Source organism: Carcharodon carcharias, chromosome 13 (assembly GCF_017639515.1).
Source record: "Carcharodon carcharias isolate sCarCar2 chromosome 13, sCarCar2.pri, whole genome shotgun sequence".
Taxonomy (NCBI): domain Eukaryota; kingdom Metazoa; phylum Chordata; class Chondrichthyes; order Lamniformes; family Lamnidae; genus Carcharodon; species Carcharodon carcharias.
In genome coordinates, this window is record NC_054479.1 from 23,325,979 (window position 1) to 23,346,785 (window position 20,807).

Genomic DNA, 20,807 nt, shown 5'->3' on the forward strand with positions numbered 1-20,807 from the left:
AAATAAATTTCCTATCTGTCACTCACATTTAACAGAAAATAACACCGGGCACCTCCCATTTCTCCATCTGATTCACTCACTCCAATATTGCACTCTACTTATTCAAGCACCAGCCCAGATACACCCACTTGGGAGAAGGGCGCAAAACAAGATCATTATATAACTAATGAATATACAGAGCTCAGAGGGCATGGTGAGATAATAGCCATTTCTCACCAGTGAGGCCGAAATGATTGCTGTTGACTGAGGATCACAAAGACTAGGATCTCACAGAATGAGTCTTTTTTTAAAAGATCTTAAGTATGATATCAACTGTTGGTCAGTGGTAGCTTTCTTGTTTCTGAGTCAAAAGGTTGTAAATTCAAGCCCCACCCAAAGGCTTGAGCACAAAATCTAGACTGATACTCCAGCAGGGTATTGAGGGATTGCAGCACTTTTGGAGGTGCCATCTTTCATATGAAATTTGTTCTCTCTGGTTGACATAAAAGATCCTGTGACATTTTTTCAAAGAAGAGCAGTAGAATTCTGCTCACTATTTGTCCATCAACCAACATCAGTGGAACAGAGTATCTAGTCATTATCACATTGCTGTTTCTGGAACACTGCTGTGCACAAATTGGCTGTGAAGCACGTTTGGAATTTCCTCAGATTGTGAAAGGTGCTAAATAAATGCAAGTTCTTTGTTTCTTTCTTTACCTACAGGCAGTGCAGTCTTGTCTCATATGTTGCAGATGGTGTTAATGTTGGAACACCACAAACCACATCTGTCACATCATGAAGGAGGTAAGGCATGAAGTGAGGATCATCCTTTCCTCCTCCATGTCGCCATCACTCTCCTCATCAAAAGCAGAAAAATCCATATTTTCATTATATGCAACTCCCTTTAAATTCAAAGTAGGTTTCACAAAGTACCTTAAAATATCCAGATACTGTAATTTCTAAGTATTGGAAATCACTGCTAACCAAGCCGGTGTTTCAGAATTGCATTCCATGTGATCTTTTATCTTTCTAATCTCTCTTCGCCTGTTGAGCACCGTATAGGATCATCTTTATAGTGACAGCGATTTGCTGGGGAATTAAATGGGTGTGAATGTAAAGAAATCCCAGGAAGCACTGGATCATGCCACTCCCTCTTCTATCTGCATGCAGTTGGATGGTCTTCCAGCGGACAACTAAATTCACAGTGAACTCATAGGAGGGATTTTGCAATGACTATTTTTGGTGCCTAGTTTTGGCAGAAAGCTTTTCTACCAATTTTACTTGCCAAACCATTTGTGTGGAAAATCCATGACGTCGTCTACATTCATTCCATATAATCAGAGAGACAAGTGTGATATGATGCACCACATCTGGAGCTGTCGTTATAAACAGATTTGTTAAGACATGCTAGTCAATTGCAACTCTTGAGGTCCTTTGGAGTATTATTTCACTCCCCACAGTTCCCCTGGTAAATTGCTGTTAGGACTGACAGCAAGCAATGCTCCCACTAATTTTTCTTTCTTGTGTACAACCTGTTTATTGCACTTCACAGTACATTTCAGATTGCTGTATGACTCTGCAACCATGCAGCTTAGAGGGAACATTAATAGTAAGGGAGGATGAAGCTGAGGAATGAACGTACCAATCATGCCTCATTGCTGGTGTGTATATATTGGTGGCTGCATTGACTGGATGCTCTCTTGGCTGATCACTGGTGTGAAGTGGAACCTAATGACAAGGAAAAAATAAACGTAGTGAGGAAGAAAGAGAAAGGATAAATCCAATTGATTTAAATTTTCCTATTGTACTCAAACCATATGTGTAGTTCTACTATGAAATTAAGATGATTCAGACCACTGTATCCTGTTACTTTGTTTTACAGCCAGCAAATATTCTCCTGGATGAACATGGTCATGTGAGGATATCAGACCTTGGGCTTGCCTGTGATTTCTCAAAAAAGAAGCCCCATGCCAGCGTGTACGTACTTGTTAACTTGTTATTGTGGACACCTTTCCATGAACAAGATCAGTCTTGTGCTGGCAGACAAGTGTACCCTTTTTTGTTTCTCTCTCTGTTCCTGCTTATATGTTTCTCTTTTAAAGTTCACCACTTCCCCCTCACAGCTAAAAAGAGCTTCAAGGCCAGAATAAGGGGGAAAGCCCCCAAAGGTGCCTCCTTGTGATGCGCTGAGGATTTCAACAACAATTCTGGTTGTACATTTGAGTTTATATGATCGCTGTAAATTAGACTTAACATTTCATTTTATAAACGTGATATCCCTTGGCTATTGGTTACTTTGCAGGTCCCTCTCTCAAGTACCTTGCAAATGGATCTATTTGTACAAATATCAAATTGGAGTGATAGCCTTTATTCTGTTTTTATTTTACCTTTTTCAGTTTTTCTCTTTTTTAGCTCTTCGCTCCTGAAGATGCTGAGTCTTGTTCATTTACAGTTCTACAAGCTCCAGCAACTCCTTGTACCTTTTCCAAGCCTGCCATACAACCAAATCCTTCCTCATCCAGTACCCCACATGCACTCTGGCAGGGTTACTGGATAACAAACAAGAACAAAACCATTAGTAGATTTTTTTTACCCCTAGTCCAAAGGTATCAAAGCCAACAGCAGCAGCATTATGATCAACCAGTCTGAGATAAGCTAACTTATCCTTGATGAGGGATGAAATTTGTTGCCTACATGCTCTGCATGACTTATTACCTCATGTGTGGTGAGGTGATCTCTGGGAGTGGTCACATAGGAGTTACGTTACTGGGCAAGTAACCCAGAGGCCTTGACGAGTAACCCGGAGGCCTTGATGAGTAACCCAGGGGCATCCACTGGTAATCCAGAGGCATGAGTTCAACTCCCCACCAGAGCAGCTGGAAAATTTGAATTAAGATAATTAAATGATTCTGAAATAAAAAGTTAGTAATGGTGACTATGTAACTATTGGATTATTGTAAAAACCATCTGGTTCACTAATGTCCTTTAAGGAAGAAAATCAGCCGTCCTTACCTAGTCTGGCCTGTGTAAGACTCCAGACCTATAGCAATGTGATTGGTTTTTAACTGCCCTATGAAATGGCTGAGCAAGCCACTCAGTTGTCAAGAAGGTGACTCACCACCACTTTCTTAACATTTACATTCACCTGTGAATGAATACAAAAAGTTGTTTTATCTCCTCTGTCATTTTTTGTTGTTGCTACCAAAATGCAATAGATTGTGATCTGTAACCAGAGGGGTATTTTTTTTGATGCTGAAGTTTATTTGGTTTCTATTGATGTAGTGGTACCCACGGATACATGGCTCCAGAGGTGTTACAAAAAGGAACAGCATATGACAGCAGTGCAGATTGGTTTTCTCTGGGGTGCATGCTCTTCAAACTCCTTCGAGGGTAAGCCACCAAACAGCAAAAACTGTACTATAATCCTGTCTGTCTAATTGGTGCCAGATGTAATTTGTCTGGAAACAGCTTTGCAGACTGTCACCAATTTAACTTGTGTATGCTTTGTCATGGCAGCTGCACTTTTCTTTTGAACCTGGGTTTGATCTGAAAGAGAGGAAAATCATGATCTGTCCCATAATTGGAGAGAGAGGATATCCTAAAGGGGTCAAGCAAAGAATCTGTCTGGTTAGAATTAAGAAACAGTAGAGATACTATTGCATGACTTGGTGTATTCTCCAGGCCACCAAATTGTGGGAAAGATATAAAGAAGCAAACTTGCAGGTAAATTACAGAAAAGCACAAAAACAATAGAATGATGGTAATGAGGGACTTTACAATCCCAGGTAATATTAGGATCATTAATACTGCAAAAGGTGGAGAAGGGGAAGAGTTTTGAAGTATGTTCAAGAGAATTTTCTTGATCAGTATGTTTCTGGCCCAACGAGGAAGAAGGCATTGCTGGATCTAGTTCTGAAGAATGAAATGGATCAAGTGTCAGTAGGAAAACATTTAGGGAACAGTTATCATAGTATCATTATATTTAGGTTATCTATAGAAAAGCACAAGAAGCAAACTCGAGTAAAATTACTTAATTGGAGGAGGGTCAATTTCATTAGGGTGAGAAAAGATCTGGCCTAGGTAAATTGTATCAAAGGTTGGCAGGAACATCTGTAACAGAACAATGTGATGACTTTAAAGAGGAGCTCGTTCGGGTTAAGCTGTAGTACATTTGTGGGGAAACAAAGCAAGCTGAACTAGAACTCCTGGATGATAAAAGCGATAAAGAATAAAATGAAGCAACAGAATGAGTTGCATGTGATAGATGTCAGATTGATATTCAGCCTGGTCCTCATTGTTATACAGAAAGTTCAGAGAGGAAGTAAAAAAGGAAGTGAGAGGCAAAGAGAGAATATGAGAAGAGACTGGGAATTAAAAAATCACCCATAGTCACATAAATAGTAAAACGATGGTAAGAAGAGGGGTGGGGCCATTAGGTACCAGAAAGTGGATCTATGCATGGAGAGAGAGGACATGGCTGACGTACTAAATGGATAGGAACATAGGACTTCAGAGAAAGTGGAGGCTACTTGACCCTTCGAGCCTGCGCTGCCATTCAGTAAGATCATGGCTGATCTGGTTGTGGTCTCAACTCCACTTTTCTGCCTGTCCCATGACCCTTGACTCCCTTGTCTATCAAAATTTTACCTAACTCAGCCTAGAATAAATTCAGTGATCCAACCAACACTGGTTTCTGGGGAAGAGAATTCCACATACTAATGACCCTCTGAGAGAAAAAAATTCTCCTCATCTCCGTCTTAAAAGGGAGACCTCTTATTCTTAAACTTGTCCCCTAGTTCTAGTCTCTCTCACAAGAGGAAACATTCATCCCGGTATCTACCCGATCAAGTTGTCTCAGGATCTTATGTTTCAGAAAGATCACCCCTCATTCTTCTAAACCCCAATGGGTAAAGGCCCAACCTGTTCAAACCTCTCCTCATAAAATAAGCCCTTCCTCTCAGGAATGAGTTGAATGAACCTTCTCTGAACTGCTTCCAATGCAGTTATATTCTTTTTCAAATAAGAAGACTAAAACTGTACACAATACTCCAGATGTGGTCTCACCAAGGCCAACTGCAGTAAAACTTCCATACTTCTATATTCGATTTCCCTCGTAATAAATGTCAACATTCCACTTGCCTTCCTGATCACTTGCTGTACCTGAATACCAACTTTTTGTGATTTATGTACCAGGACACACATCCCTCTGTACCTTCGAATTCTGCAATCCCTCTCCATTTAAATAGTATACTTTGCATCTGTCTTTACGAAGGAAGAAGATGCTGTCCAAGTCATGGTGAAAGAGAAGGTAGTTGAGGTATTGGGTGAGCTAAAAATTGACACAGGAGGTTTTAGAAAGATGGCTGTATTTAAAATTGATAAGTCCCCAGGAGTGGATCAGTTGCATTGAGGATACCAAGGGAAGTAAGGGCGGAAATTGTGAAGGCATTGGTCATAATCTTTTGGTCCTCCTTAGATACAAAGATGGTGCCATAGGTATGAGGAATTGCAAATGTCACACCTTTGTTCAAAAAAGAGTGTAAAGATAAACCAGCAATTATATAGGCCAGCCAGTTTAACCTTCGTGGTGGCAAAACATTTGGTAACAATAATACAGAACAAAATTAACAGTCACTTGAACAAGCATGGATTAATTAATGCAAGCCAACATGGATTTGTTAAAGACAAATCATGTAATAATGGGAACTAATGAAGGGTAACGTAGTTGATTGATGTACAGGGACTTCCAAAAGTCCAGTGATAAGGTGCCACATAATAGCTTGCCAGCAAAGCTGAAGCTCATGGAATAGAAAGGACAGTCACAACATGGATACAAAGTTAGCTGTGTGATTGGAAACAGAGTATTGGTGAATGTTTTTTTTTGGACTGGAGGGAAAATATATAGTGGGGTCCCCCAGGAGTCGATATCAGGGCCGTTGCTTTTCTTGATCTATATTAATGACCTAGATTTGGGTGTACAGAGCACATTTTCAAAATTTGCTCATGACACAAAACTGTGAGGCAGATAGTGATAGACTTGAAGACACAAGCAACCTGAATGAGCGAGCAGGCATGAGGCAGATGAAATTCATGAAGAAAGTGTGAAGTGTTACATTTTGGTAGGAAGAACAAGGAAATGCAATATAAAATAAAGGATGTAATTCTAAATGGGGCGCAGGAACAGAGAGATCCTGGAGGTAAATGTGCATAAATCATTGAAGATGGCAGGACAGTTGATAAGCAGTTAAAAAGGCATTTGGGGTTTATAAATAGAGGCATAGGGTACAAAAGCAAGAAAGGTGTGACGAACTTTTATAAAATACTGATTCAGCCTCAACTAGAGTATTGTGTTCAATTCTGGGCAGCGCACTTTAGGAGGGATGTGAAGGTTTTTGAGAGGGTGCAGAAAGGATTTATGAGAATGGTTCTAGGGATGAGAGTGTTCAGTTATTTGGATAGACTGGAGAAGCTCGGGCCGCTCTCCTTAAAGAGAAAGCTGAGAGAAGATTTGATCGAGGTGTTCAAAATCATGATGGATCTATACAGAGGAGATAAAGAGAAACCATTCCCATGGGCAGGAGGGTCAAGAACCAGAGGACACCAATGTGAGGTGAATAGCAAAAGAACCTATGACGACGTGAGGAAAAACCTTTGTGCAGAGATCGGCTAACATTTGGAACGCACTAGCTGAGTATGATGGAGACAGATTAAATTGTGGATTTCAAAGAAGAATTATATAAGCACCAAAAGAGAGAAAAATTGCAGGGCTACTGAAGCAGAGCTTCAGCTTTGCTGGCAAGCTATTATGTGGCACCTTATCACTGGACTTTTGGAAGTCCCTGTACATCAATCAACTACGTTACCCTTCATTAGTTCCCATTATTACACGATTTGTTGATTTGCTCTTGTTGAGAACCAGCACAGTCACGACAGGTGGCATGGCCTCCTTCAGTGCTGTTAAGAGCCACAAGACCATAATACCAAAGGTGGGAAGACTGAAGAAACCCTTGGCTTTTCAGGCTTGAAAGCAGTATCTAAACAATATTGTGGGAGTATATAAAATGATAAATGATATGGAAAAAGTATATCGGGCAAATTACTTCTCACTAAGTTGTATAGGCATGTATTGACACAGGTTCAGAATAGAATAAAATGTTAATTTAGGACTGCACCTGGAAAATATCCTTCACACAGAGAGTGATCAGTGCATGAAATGGACTTTGAGATAAAATAGTGAAGGCAAAAACCATTTAACCACTGACTGCCTTCTGGATGGTGGGCCTAATGTCCTCCCTAATCATAATTGTCTTGTGACTGTAATTATATTGGACTAATAAGATGCCAGATGAAAACATCAGTCCTATAGAGGAAGATTTTTTTACCTGTGCCTTTGGTGTAGTGAAATTGTAAACACATTCTTCATAAATTGATGTACAATTTTGTTACAGCTAGTGCACTTGGGAAATTGTCCCTTCTGTGCATTTCAAGCATGGTGCCAGATGGAACCATTATTCAAGAGAGAGATAGATCTTCTAAGGATGTGTAAAGAAGTGCATTTTCATCAGGCATCATTTTCTTATACTGCCAGAACACACTAAACTGTTTATTTGCATAGATCCAGCAACTCACTTCCACACCATGGAGCACTAAATTTTGTAACCTTTTAACCCATATTTCAGATGACCTCAATCAGAGATAGCAAAGCATTTGGCTTTATAGGCCACATAATGTGCATACCATGGAGCCTGGGTGGGGGTGTGGTCATATAACATTTAAAGTCATGTTCCCATTATTCTGTATATATCTCAAGCTACTTCCACCAAAATATAATAGTATACTGATCAGTGAGGCAACAGCACTAAAAACAGCCCTTTCCAAACCTGAAGGCTCACCAAATTCAAACAGCAAACCAGCAAACAAGAAATAGATCGAAAACAGAACATGGCTATCTGGACTTTCAGGGCTGATCCAAGACTCAGAGGTGACACCTTGCATACCCCATCTTAAATTATAATGCTGAGAAGTACAGAACTGCATTTTGAGTGCTGGTAACTTAGAGGAAACACGATGTTAATGTCCATCTGCCTCCAAAATGCCTTGTTTCACAAGTACAGTGAAATAGAACAATACTGTTTTTTCCAAATAATTAAAATAAACAAGTCCCGACGAGTTTGTTTTTATAAAAATATTAAGATGAGCAAAGAAATAAGCAAAACCATGGATAATGAAAATGAAGTTTCTCAGGCCAGCACATTAAACTTCTGTGAGCAGCTTCAATAATTCTTCTCCTGCATTCTCTTCAAAGAAAAAGCCTGCCAATGAGGCATGATTCAGTTTTTTTAAATGTGGCATGGAAGGTAGAATTCTTTGCAGCAGAAGCAAAACACACTGTTTGATGTTGCCCTTTGAAGAGTTGTGCAGAATGATCCAATAAAGAAAAAGAGACGGCAGTGACAGCAGCAGCGACCTCCCGTGGGATGCTCCAATTTGATTGATGTGAATGAGGTCTTGAAGTGTCATGGAGTAAAAGTCAGAGAAACCAAAGAGATCAGAGGAGAGAGAAAAAAATAAAAGAGTTTTCTTGCTATTAAACCCTTGGTCAGCAAAGAAGCAGGGGAATAAATTAAGCTGCTTGTCAGCCACTGAACCTTTGGGTTAGGGACACACCCTCAGTTGGAGTCTCATGCAACAGGACTGCTGCCTGGTGGTCCAAAAGACAAATTACATCTTGTTTTTAAAATAACCTCAATCCCATTTCAGTGTTCAGAGTTGTATCTCTTTTACTGTATATTAGCAAAGAAAATATTTTTCAGAATAAAAGGAACAACAAGCCTATTCATAGATCAAACCCAGCTACAGTAAATTCAGCCAATTTGGAAAATACTATGAATGAAGAAATGTTCAAATTGCACACTGATAAAGTATATTCACAGATGTTAAAAAGAAAAATCTTTGCTTGCTCCCCTGAGGGATTTACTGAGTAAAGGCATTATTCAGTCGGTTACTGCACAAAGCAAACTAGAAGGTTTCAGGCTTAACCTTCAGTCTTCAGTGAATGCAGCTCAATTCAGCTGCGGCAACATATGGGACACTACAGTTTGCTTCAGTGGCTTAAGCAAACAAGGATAAAATTAGCCAGGGATCCTGTTCATAGTAATAGTTATTGGCCCTTTCTGGAAAATGCTTATATGTGGCTGTCAGGTGAGAAAAATGTTTGCTTAGCTGAGATGTTACAACCCTGTAGTTGAATAGCCTTTCAACACTTACTGTTGTGGCTCATATTTAAAGCAAGGTACTGAAGGTCCATTTTTGTCCCCACAACTATAGACCAGCAAAAGTTCATTCCAGAGAGATGGGAAGCAAATTTGAGTTAAATAAATAAAGGTAGACCTGTCACTGGAAGAGGAAGCTGCATTACGACCTAATTTATTTTCTCCTGAAAGCACCATCTGTTGCTGGGGTGTAGTACCAATAGTTCTGAGTATCCTTTGGTATCCCACCCAAGTGATTTCTTCATGTATGAGCTTGGGCATTGAGTGCTACCAGACTAGTTCAACCATGAGCACATCACAAACAAGCTGATCCACACATGGGCACTTTTAAGCAAGAGTTATTTGATAGTAATCAGAAGCAAAAGCCTCCCTAGTCCAGATGCGCTGTCACCAATTTCACTGCTGCGATAAGCTAACTCAGCAGTTGACCAGGATTGAATTCAGAATTCCTGAGGCAGAATTTTCTGCTCGTCAGGCAGGCACGTGCCCGACCCAAATGAGGGTAGAATGATGCGCAATGACGTTGGCAAGCGTCTCAACGTAATCGGACAATCGTGCGATGTTTCGGTCGGCAGGCGTGCACGGGAGTCAGCAGTGTGCCCGCCGACAATTAACAGACCTATTAAGGCCGTTAAAAATCCAACTGAATTAAATTTTTCGCTGCCTGCCCAACCTTACAGTTGACAGGCAGGCGAAAAGTCCAAGTGGCCTTTGGAATTAAAATATAATAAAAACTTTTCAAACTAATTTCAACATGTCCTTGCTCTTGTGACAGAGTCACATCAGGGGACCTGTTTTTAACATTTTAAAATTCTTTCTCCTTTATTTTTCAAAATCTTCATCTCCTTGAGGCAGCTCTGTGCCTCCGGGAACTTTTCCTGTACACGAAGTTCCCCACTCGCACCCCCCTCCCACCTCCAGGCAGCGCTGAGAGCTGCAGCACATGTAAGGGCCGCCAGTGTGAAACTGTGGTCGGGCCCCATTCGCGGGTGGCGGTCGGCTTCCCGACCACTCCTGCTCGCCCCTGCTGAGCCTGCCCGACGAGGGCAAAATTCTGGCCCTGGTCTGCATGGCTTATTTCTGCAATAGGCAATGCACCTATCAACTGAGCCATCAAGTAGCCCATGTTGACACACTTCACAGTTTAACTATCTTTCTACCCCCTGGTCCTGTTTAGAGCTAGCTAGAGGTTTGACTGCCACAGCTCTTCATTTCTCAATTTTAATGACCATGTTACCAAGAAATAAAAATGAAAACTTGAATGTGCCGCTGTTGCATTGACAGTAGCTGCACAATGCATATAACTGCGTTGTAGTCTTAAAGCAAAGAAGACATAGGCGATTGGGAAGAAGCACAATCTGAAATGGGAGAACATGAAAACGAATGTTAAAATAATACATGTGTCCTTTTCCTAAAACAACTTTGTCAAAAATATGTACTATCAAGCAGTAGTTCCCCTGTCATTCTCCAAGTGATGCTCAACATTTCACAAGATGCCAGCCTTTCAGCCTCCTTGTCCAAGCTCCCAACAAAAATTTCAGTTATTAGTATTTGAGTTGTTAAGTTTAGCGACATTATAGTCTTATCTTTACCTTCCTTCCCTCTTTCCACTGACATTTCCTCTCTTCTCCCTTCCCATCTAGTCTTTGAACAATAATGTTCCAATCAATCTGTATGTGTCTAATAATAAACTTGATATTTTCTCCCATTAGGCACAGCCCATTCCGACAGCACAAAACAAAGGACAAGCACGAGATTGACCGCATGACACTCACAATGGTAAGAAAACAGATCTCAACAAAAACATCATTCACAAATGAGATGGTGAAGCAGGGACATTCCCTAAATTGAATCCGTCATGCTGCTTCAGAACTCTGTCAAAGAGCTGCTGGAACACTGATTTAATCTGTTCACTTAGGTTATTAGGAAATAAACATTTATAGTCAACTTTGATCACTTTATTTAATTTGTTTTTTAAATAATTCTTGGGCAACTTAGAAACACCAGCCTGAGGAACTATGAGATAAAAACAGAAAATGCTGGAAATACTCAGCAGGCCTGGAAGCATCTGTAGAGAGAGAAATCGAGTTAGTGTTTCAGGTCAATGACCTTTGACCAGGACTGGCCAGGGGCTGCAGATGTGAACATCTTTGGCAAACAATTGGTTTAACTATCCATTGCCAGATCTGGCTAGATCATTTTAAAGCACTATCAGATTTTGCTCTCCGTCACTGTATTCAAAGAACATCAAGGAATCCAAGATAATCCCTGCTTTTTTTTCTCTTCACCTCAGACTGTCTTCTTAAACCTTCTTTGTCTCATCCACCCTCGCCTCTGACATAAATGCAGGAACTTCATGGACCTTTTGTCACAAAAATCAAGACGATTTGTTCAGCTGCCTCTGCAACTTCCCTTCCTTCCCCAAATGTTCCCCACCGTCCTAGCCCCAGACTTGCATCTTTCTCCAGATTCTATCCCATCTCCTGATGTGCTTTGTTCTCATCTTGTTCATGAGACCCAACTCCTCCTCCCTCAACAAAAATAAAATAAAAATACCTGGAAAAACTCAGCAGGTCTGGCAGCATCCGCGGAGAAGAACACAGTTAACATTTCGAGTCCATATGACTCTTCAACAGAACTAAGTAAAAATAGAAGAGAGGTGAAATATAAGCTGGTTTAAGGGGGTGTGGGACAAGTAGAGCTGGATAGAGGGTCAGTGATAGGTAGAGATAGCCAAAAGATGTCACAGACAAAAGGACAAAGAGCTGTTGAAGGTGGTGATATTATCTAAGGAATGTGCTAATTAAGGGCAGAAAGCAGGACAAGCAACATACAGATAGCCCTATTGGGGGTGGGGTGAAGGAATCGAAATAGGCTAAAAGGTAGAGATAAAACAATGGATGGAAATCCTTTAAAAATAATGGAAGTAGGTGGGAAAAGAAAAACCTATATAAATTATTGGGAAAAAAGGGGGTGGAGATGGAGGAGGGAGTTCATGATGTAAAATTGTTGAACTCAATATTCAGTCCGGAAGGCTGTAAAGTGCCTAGTCGGAAGATGAGGTGCTGTTCCTGCAGTTTGCGTTGAGCTTCACTGGAGCAATGCAGCAAGCCAAGGACAGACGTGGGCATGAGAGCAGGGTGGAGTGTTGAAATGTCAAGTGACAGGGAGGTCTGGGTCATGCTTGCGGACAGACCGAAGGTGTTCTGCAAAGCGGTCACCCAGTCTGCGTTTGGTCTCTCCAATGTAGAGGAAACCACATTGGGAGCATCGAATGCAGTAGACTAAGTTGAGGGAAGTGCAAGTGTAATGCTGCTTCACTTGAAAGGAGTGTTTGGGCCCTTGGACGGTGAGGAGGGGGGAAGTGAAGGGGCAGGTGTTGCACCTTTTGCAGTTGCATGGGAAGGTGCTGTGGGAGGGGGTTGAGGTGTAGGGAGTGATGGAGGATTGGGTGTCCTGAAGGGAACGATCCCTGCGGAATGCCACCATGGGGGGGCGGGGGGCTGGTGGTGGTGAAGGGAAGATGTGTTTAGTGGTGTCATCATGCTGGAGTTGGCGGAAATGGCAGAGGATGATCCTTTGAATGCGGAGGCTGGTGGGGTGATAAGTGAGGACAAGGGGGACCCTGTCATGTTTCTGGGAGGGAGAGGAAGGTGTGAGGGCGGATGCCTTGTTTCGACCAAACTGCTGACCACCCAGCTTCCTTTCCTGGGCTGCATGTTAGCTGATATTATTAACAGCTCCCACTCCTCAGGTACCATTCTCCCTCTTCCCCTGCATCCAAATCTGCTATTATCATCCCACCTCAAAAAAAATCTATCCTTGACCCTCTGTCCTTGCATAGTGCCATCTCATTTACAAACTCCCTTTCTTCTCCAAAGGCCTTGAACATGTTGTCGCTTCCTAAATTACTATCTATCTTTTCCACAATTCCATGTTTGAAACCCTCCAATCAGGCTTCCTGCCTGGCCATGCTATTGAAACGACCTTTGCGAAAGTCACTAATGGCTTTCTTTGTAACTGTAATTAGCTATCATTCTATATTCTTGATCTATCTGCAACTTTTGACTAAGTTGACCACATCATGCTCCTCCACTGCCTGTCCTATGTCCCCCAGGTGGGTGGAACTGCCTTTGCTAAGTTCGATTCTTATCTATCTAATCCTAACCAGAAAAAAGTCTGCAATGGTTTTTCCTCCCACTTCTGCACTGTTATCTCTGGAATCTCCCAAGGATCTGTCTTTTCCCCCTTCTATTTCTCATCTAGTACTCCTTATCCAAAAGTACAGCAGATTCCACGTGTATGTCAATGATGCTCAGCTCTATCTATCCACCTCGTTCAACCCCTACACTATCTCTGATTTGTCACAGTTGTTGTCTGACATCCAATATTGGATGAACAAAATTTTCCTTCAACTAAATATTGAGAAGGTCCCCACCACTAATCCCTTTCCCTGACAATTGTTTCCATCCCTGGCAACTGCCTTGAGTTGAGTAAGACCGTTCACAATCTGGCATTGTGTTTGACTCCGAGATGTGTTTTTGGCCACATATCGAAACCATCACCAAGATTGCTTACTTCCACCTGTGTAACATCACTTGACACTGACCCTGCTTCAGCATATCTGCCACACAAACCCTCAAACATGTCTTTGTTACCTCTAGACTTGACTATTCAAAAAGGCTCCTGGCCGGTCTGCCATATTGTACCCTCTGTAAACTTGTACTCAATCACTCCAAATCTCATTCATCCATCACCCCTATGCTTGCTCACTGTCACTGGTTCCTGGTTCAACACACCTCAATTTTTAAATCTTCATCCTCGTTTTCAATGTCCCCTTTGGCCTAGCCTCTCCCTACCTCCCGTAATCTCCTTCAACCATACAAGCCTTCGAGATCTTTGCACTCTTTGAATTCTGGCCTCTTGCGCATCCTTAATTTTAATCATTCCACCATTGGCATCTGTGTTTTCAGCTGACTTGGCCCGAAACCTTTCCCTAAATCTCTGTCTTTCTACCTCTCCCCTCCTTGAAGATGCCCTCTTAAAACCAACCTCTGTATCTAAGCGTTTGTTCAACTGTCCTGATATTGCCTCATGTGGCTCGATATTTTTATTGCTACCGCTACTGGTTAAATGCCTTGGGATGTTTTACCATGTTAAATATGCTATATAAACTTGATTTGTCATTGTTCAGTTTCTTATGTTTGGCTAGTGAAGGAGTACTATTGATAGCACTCTATAGAGAGAAGAAGTAGATCAGATCCTAAAAAGGCAAACATAGATGTAAAATAAAAACAAAAAATGTTGGAAAACCTCAGCAGGTCTGGCAGCATCTGTGGAGAGAGAAACAGAGTTAACATTTCAAGTCCATATGACTCTCCTTCAGAGCAGAGTCATACAGACTCGAAACATTAACTCTGTTTCTCTCTCCACAGATGCTGCCAGTCCTGCTGAGTTTTTCCAGCATTTTTTGTTTTTCTTTTGGGTTTCCAGCATCCGCAGTATTTTGCTTTCATAAACATAGAAGTGAACATAGTTCATGTTACACCAGTGACAATATTGTATATCAATACAGTATTGAAAGTAAAGTTTTGGGTTCTAATGTGTATAAAAGATCTATGCTAGCTTTTCTTTCAAGTGGTATCAGGACCACTGGCAGTATATGTTGGAATATGGACATTTGTATCACAAGTTCTTAGAATGGGAATTTCTTGATCTCTGCCAAACCACCTGGGGAGGACCTAAGTTAAGTTGAGACACAGAAGGAGAATAAGTTGTGCAAGGTCACTCAATATCCTCACATTTCATAATGCACAGGAAATGCCAAGGAAAAGATCATCTGCCTGCCAAGCTTAGTGAGAGAATGGTGGGTTGCAGTGGGGCTTGGGGTTGAGCCAGCAGTTTGGGGGGAGGTGGGGGGTGAGGTGATGGAGAGGGGGTTGGTGGGGAGAGGGCAGTGTGGAGTGGGTGGTGGGGCAGGAGAGAGGGATGTAGGAGGAAGAGAAAGAAAAATATTGGTAAGGCCTAAATATGTAGTTGTGTATGTTTTCTGTCTTATTTGCAAAGGGATTCAAAACATTTTACAGCCCTTGCCAGGTAAAAAGGCACTTTTCACATACTTGTGCTGAATGGGTTATGTTGTGACTCCTGTATGTATGGAGTGTAAGCTGCGTTCAAAGTGTGTAGAGACTGGGTTATTGAGCAGTCCAGTCTGGTTTGCAGTAGAATTAGCAAATTAGCTAATGTGATTGCCTTGTTATACAGCTTTTTTTCCAGTACATGGTAGCCTTCTTGCTCTTGAGTCAGAATTTTATGAATTCAAGTCCCACTCCAGAGACATGAACACATAGTCTAGGCTGACACTTCACTGCAGTACGAAAATAGTGCTGCGCTGTTAGAGACTTCATCTTTCAGATAAGGTTAAATTAAGTCTGTCTTCTTAGGTGGACATAAAAACCCATGACATTTTTCAGAGAAGAGCAGGTGAGTTCTTTTGAAGTGTTGGTCAACATTTATCCATCGACCAACTCCACTGAAGCAGTTTATTTATCTCATTGCTGTTTGTGCGGCCTTGCTGTGTGCAAATTTGCTGCTGCATTTGCCTACATTACAACAGTGAGCACACTCCAAAACAAATTAATTGACTCTGAAGTACTTTGGAATGTCCAAAGAAGATGAAAAAAGGTACTACATAAATGTAAGTTCTTCTATTGTTTTGTTGATTTTTCTCAGCAGTGTTGTTTATTATCAGGCATTTCCAGCTATATTGGAGCATTTGAGAGGAATGCAGTCAACTTCCATTCCACATGTACTAGAGCTCTGGGCTTCAACAGTGTCTAATTTTTCCATTTCCTCCCTCAGAATGTGGAATTACCAGATTCTTTTTCTGTGGAATTGAAGTCTCTCTTGGAAGGCCTGCTACAGCGAGAAGTTGCCAAGAGGCTGGGTTGTCTTGGACGAGGGTAGGCTGTAGCTTTATGCTTTCCTTATGCTGTGGAGCAGGTTAGAAGCCTGTAGCAGTATGTGTTGTTAATGTGGTTTCTCATACAATGAATACACTTAAGATAAATGAAGGTTGACAGTGGCCCAGAACGTCTGATCTCTGGGGGCCATACTCCAGAGGTTCCCCAGAACCCAGGAAAAGTTGGAAGGATTAAAACTGCTTTTAACTCCTGGGGGAGAATTTTCTCCCTGTCTAGGTGGTTGGGCAGGAGCGGGGGCAGGTGAGCGCACAGATGATTGCTGCCCGCGATTGACTGGGTGCCACCATTTTGCATGGGTGCAAAAAAGCACCAGAAATCTCCCTGAGGCACAGAGTTGCCTCAGGGAGATTAGTGTGTTTTAAAAAAAAAATTATTTTTAAGACATTTCACATGAGCTGGGACATTTCAATGAACTTTAATTAAAAAAAATTATTTAATTCATAAACCCTTAATGAAACCTCATCCCGCCCGTGGATGAGGTCTCATGATAAAGCGAAGGCTGCCTGGGTTCTTCGTCTGCCCGCCAACCGTAAGGTTGGACGGACAGCTGAATTAATTACTTTAATTAATTCTTAAATGACCTTAATAGACCTTTGACAGTTTGGCGAGTGCGCAGCTGACTCCGCTGTGCGCCCACCAAACTCAGGATCAGAATGACGCGCGGTGACGTTGGGATGCACGCCTGACATCACCGTATGTCATGTTATGCATCGGCAAGCGGGGCCTGCCCCAAAGATTCTGCCCTTGGGTAACTTCACTACTGATATCCCGACCCCCAAACCCCCGGCTAACCTCCCAACCCCCTCCCCGACTATCCTCTACACCCTCTGGCTACCTTCCCAACCCCTTGACTACCCTCCTGACCCCTTGACTACCCAACTATCCACCCAATCACACTCCCAACCCCCATCCCCTGACCACCCTCGCGACTACCCTCCCAACCGCTTCATTATCTTCCCAGCTCCTTGACTAACCCCACACCCCTCTGACCACCCTCCTGAACCCCTCACTCCAGACTACTCCACCTCCACTTGACCACTCGACCTTCCTTACCCTCACCACCCAAACCCCTTACCCTGATTACTCGACACCACCAACCGACTTGCCAACTATGCAAACCCCCTCCCCCCCACAATGAACCCCCTCCCCTGATCAGCTGACCCCCAAACTCCCAACCACCTTAAACTCTTGCCCACTTATCTTACACCCTTACCTTCTCTCTGGCTTCTCAAAATGGCTGGGACCTTTAAACCTATTTGGTTTACAGCAGCTAGTATCGTAAAAAGGTGCGTGACTTCACTTCCAATGCTCCTGCACTATACAGAAAGGACTTGAGAGCCAGATATGCTGCACATTTCTCACCAGACCCAGGACAGAAGTCCAGGCGAGAAATGTGAAGCTCCAGACTAAGGTAAGTAAAAAGGAGTGGAATGGTAATATGACTGTGATTGCCCCTCTACGAAAGTTCTGGCCCACGAGTAATTCAGTTAAATGATATTGATGACTCAAGGTGCAAGCTGTAATACTTATCCCCAATGTGCAAAATGACAAAATTGGTTCCCTAATACTAGATAAAATATAGTCAATGTAGCTTCATGTAGGTGATGTCTTGCCAATCTAATTTACTGGTTTTCTATGAGGCTATGACAAAGGAGCTTGAGGGAGGTAAGATAATAGATGTGGTGAACTTGAACTTAAATAAGGCCTTTGATACAGTTCCTCGAGAATATCAGCTATTAAAAGTAAATAAGAGTGCACTCAGTGGAAATCTTTTACAATGGATATGTAATTGGTTGGTTATTGGAAGCCAGATTTTGAGAGTACACGGATAGTCATCATTCTGGGAGATTGTTACTAGTAGGTTCCTTGGGGTCTGTTTTGCATTCTCTATTGTTGAATTTCTTCATAACTGATCTGAAGCTAGCAGTCATTGTATAGTGGTTAATTTGCATATGATACAAAGGTAATGAAGATGTTAGCCTTCAAAGCTGAACATGATAAACTATAGGAGAATTTGAATATGCTCGCAATTGCGAAGACTGAAAGTGAATAAGATTCAATGTACAGAAACATAAAGTGCTTTATATTGATGGGGGGAAATATTCCAGGAACTATTACTTAGATGGAAAGAAAATAATCTATATAGAAAGTGAAAAAGAGCAGAAAATGCAGATTGCAAAAATACTTGGTTGCAATGAGTATAGCTAATTAAATGTCTAGATGTATTTAAAAAAGTAATATTGAGGTAAACAAATAAGGTATAAATCATTGATGCACCAGCATTTATACTTCATTCTGTTCTCTTTTATTCCTCTAAACATATTGAAGATTAGTGGTAAGCCAGAGGTTTGGAAAAGTTTTAAAAACCAACAAAAGATAACCAAAAAAAAATAGAGGGAGAAAATAAACCTTGAGGATAAACTAGCTAGTAATATAAAAATGGACAGTGAGAGCTTCTTTAAATATATAAACATATTAATATATAAGGACTTAATAAGATAAGAGCCCATGGTGTTGGGGTTAGTATATTAGCATGGATAGAGGATTGGCTAAAAGGAAGACAGTGGGCAGAATTTTGCTGTTGATGGGCGGGCATCAACAAGGAGGTGACCTTAGCCACGGCACTGGTCAGGCAACACTCAGGCAACAGTGGGACTTACACTCACAACTAGAGAACAGTATGTACATCCCCCTAACTATGCTGTCCCTTGCTGCTACCACATTGAAAGGCAGAGCAGACTCGATGGGCCAAATGCCCTCCTTCTGTTCCTATGTCATATGGTCTTATGGAAATCATAATGTAAGCTTTGAGTTTACATTCAAATGGTTCTAGCTATTCCACAAGTTACATAACAGAATCATTGTAGAAAATTGGATAAATAAGTGATCTAGTTCCTCTAATAACACTACTGTCCAGGAACCTACTTTGATGGATCATTTTGCTTTATATCCTTAACCCAGCAACAAACTGTAGGAAATTCTTAATAATATTTGATAGGATATCATAAACATTGCCACGAGAAAAAATCTTCTAAATTCTATGATTAGTAAAGTATGCATTGTATTATAATGTCAAGGCTACTGATAGCTTGTTGCTCAGCGACAGTGATAAAATTAGTATCTTGTTGCTCCACATCAAGTCTAATGTTATCTTGTTTAGTCTCATGGTTAATGTTGGTATCTTAAATGAAAACAGAAATTGCTGGAAACACTCAGCAGGCCAGGCAGCATCTGTGGAGAGAGAAAAACAGAGTTAATGTTTCAGGTTGATGGCCTTTCTTCAGAACTGATGTAATAGGTTTTGAGCAAGGGGTGTGTGGGACAATGACGAAAGGAAGGTCTGTGATAGGGTGAAAGACAGGAGAGATTGAATCCTTTATTCTTTAATGGGATCTGGGCGTCACTGGCGCCAAGCATTTGATGCCCAGCCCTCATTGCCCTTGAACTGAGTGGCTTGCTAGGCCATTTCAGAGGACAGTTAAAAGTCAACCACATTGCTGTGGGTCTGGAGTCACATGTAGGTTAGACCAGGTAAGGACAGTAGATTCCCTTCCCTAAAGGACATTAGTGAACCAAATGGGTTTTACAACAATCAGTGATAGTTGTTATGGTCATCATCAAGCCTAGCTTTATATTCCAGTTTAGCAATTAATTGAATTTAAATTCCCACAGCTATCGTGATTTAAGAGGCTGTCACCCAGGGGCACAGGGAATGGTGGTGGGCAAGAAAAAAAACAAAGGAAATAAAAATGTGCCTGAAGCAGGTGTGCTGTTGTCTGAAAGCAAAAATAAGAGAAAAGCCGAACAAGCAAAGGAAAGCAAACATAATGTGGGCAGTATTTACAGTGTAAAACTCTTGAACTCGGTGTTGAGTCTGGAAGACTATATAATACCTAATCAAAAGATGAGGTGCTGTTCCTCAAACTTACATTGAGTTTCACTGCAAAAGTACAGTAGGCTGAGGAAAGAGATGTCAGGGTGAGAGAAAGGTGGAGAATTAAAATGGCACTTGACATTTTAAATGGAAGCTCAGTGTCTTGCTTGTGGACTGAATGGAGGAGTTCCACAAAGCAGTCACTCAATCTGCGTTTGGTCTCCCCAGTGTAGAGGTGACTGCATTATGAGCAACGAATACAGTATACTAAATTGAAAGAAATACAAGTAAATCATTGCTTCACCAGTGTTTGGGGCCTTGGATAGTGAGGAGAGAAGAGGTAAAAGGGCAAGTGTTACGTCTCCTGTGTTTGCATGGAAAGGTGCCATTGGATCAGTCCCTTCAGAATGCTGAAAGAGGAGGGGAGGGGAAAATGTGTTTGGTGGTGGCATCACGCTGGAGGTTGCAGAAATGGTGGAAAATGATTCGTTGAATATGGTTGGCGGAGTAGTAGGTGAGGACAAGGGAAACCCTATAGTGGTTCTACGAGGGATGGGACGGGATGAGAGCTAGAGTGCAGGAAATGTGGCGAACATGGTTGAGGGCCCTGTCAACCACAATGGGGAAGTGGGAATCCTTGATTGAGGTAAAAGGGCATCTCAGAAATGTTGGTGTGGAAGGTTGCATCATCAGATCAGA

At 41.7% G+C, this 20,807-nt stretch overlaps 1 protein-coding gene across 1 annotated transcript in view; it reads left to right on the forward strand.

Moving 5' to 3' along the window:
* The window catches only part of grk3 (G protein-coupled receptor kinase 3), a 265,444-nt gene that overhangs the window by 213,440 nt on the left and 31,197 nt on the right, over positions 1–20,807 (forward strand). The window contains exons 12-15 of the mRNA XM_041203377.1: positions 1,862–1,956; positions 3,262–3,369; positions 10,964–11,030; positions 16,113–16,213. Coding sequence (XP_041059311.1) covers positions 1,862–1,956; positions 3,262–3,369; positions 10,964–11,030; positions 16,113–16,213 — 371 coding nt within the window. The remainder of the gene's footprint in view (positions 1–1,861; positions 1,957–3,261; positions 3,370–10,963; positions 11,031–16,112; positions 16,214–20,807) is intronic.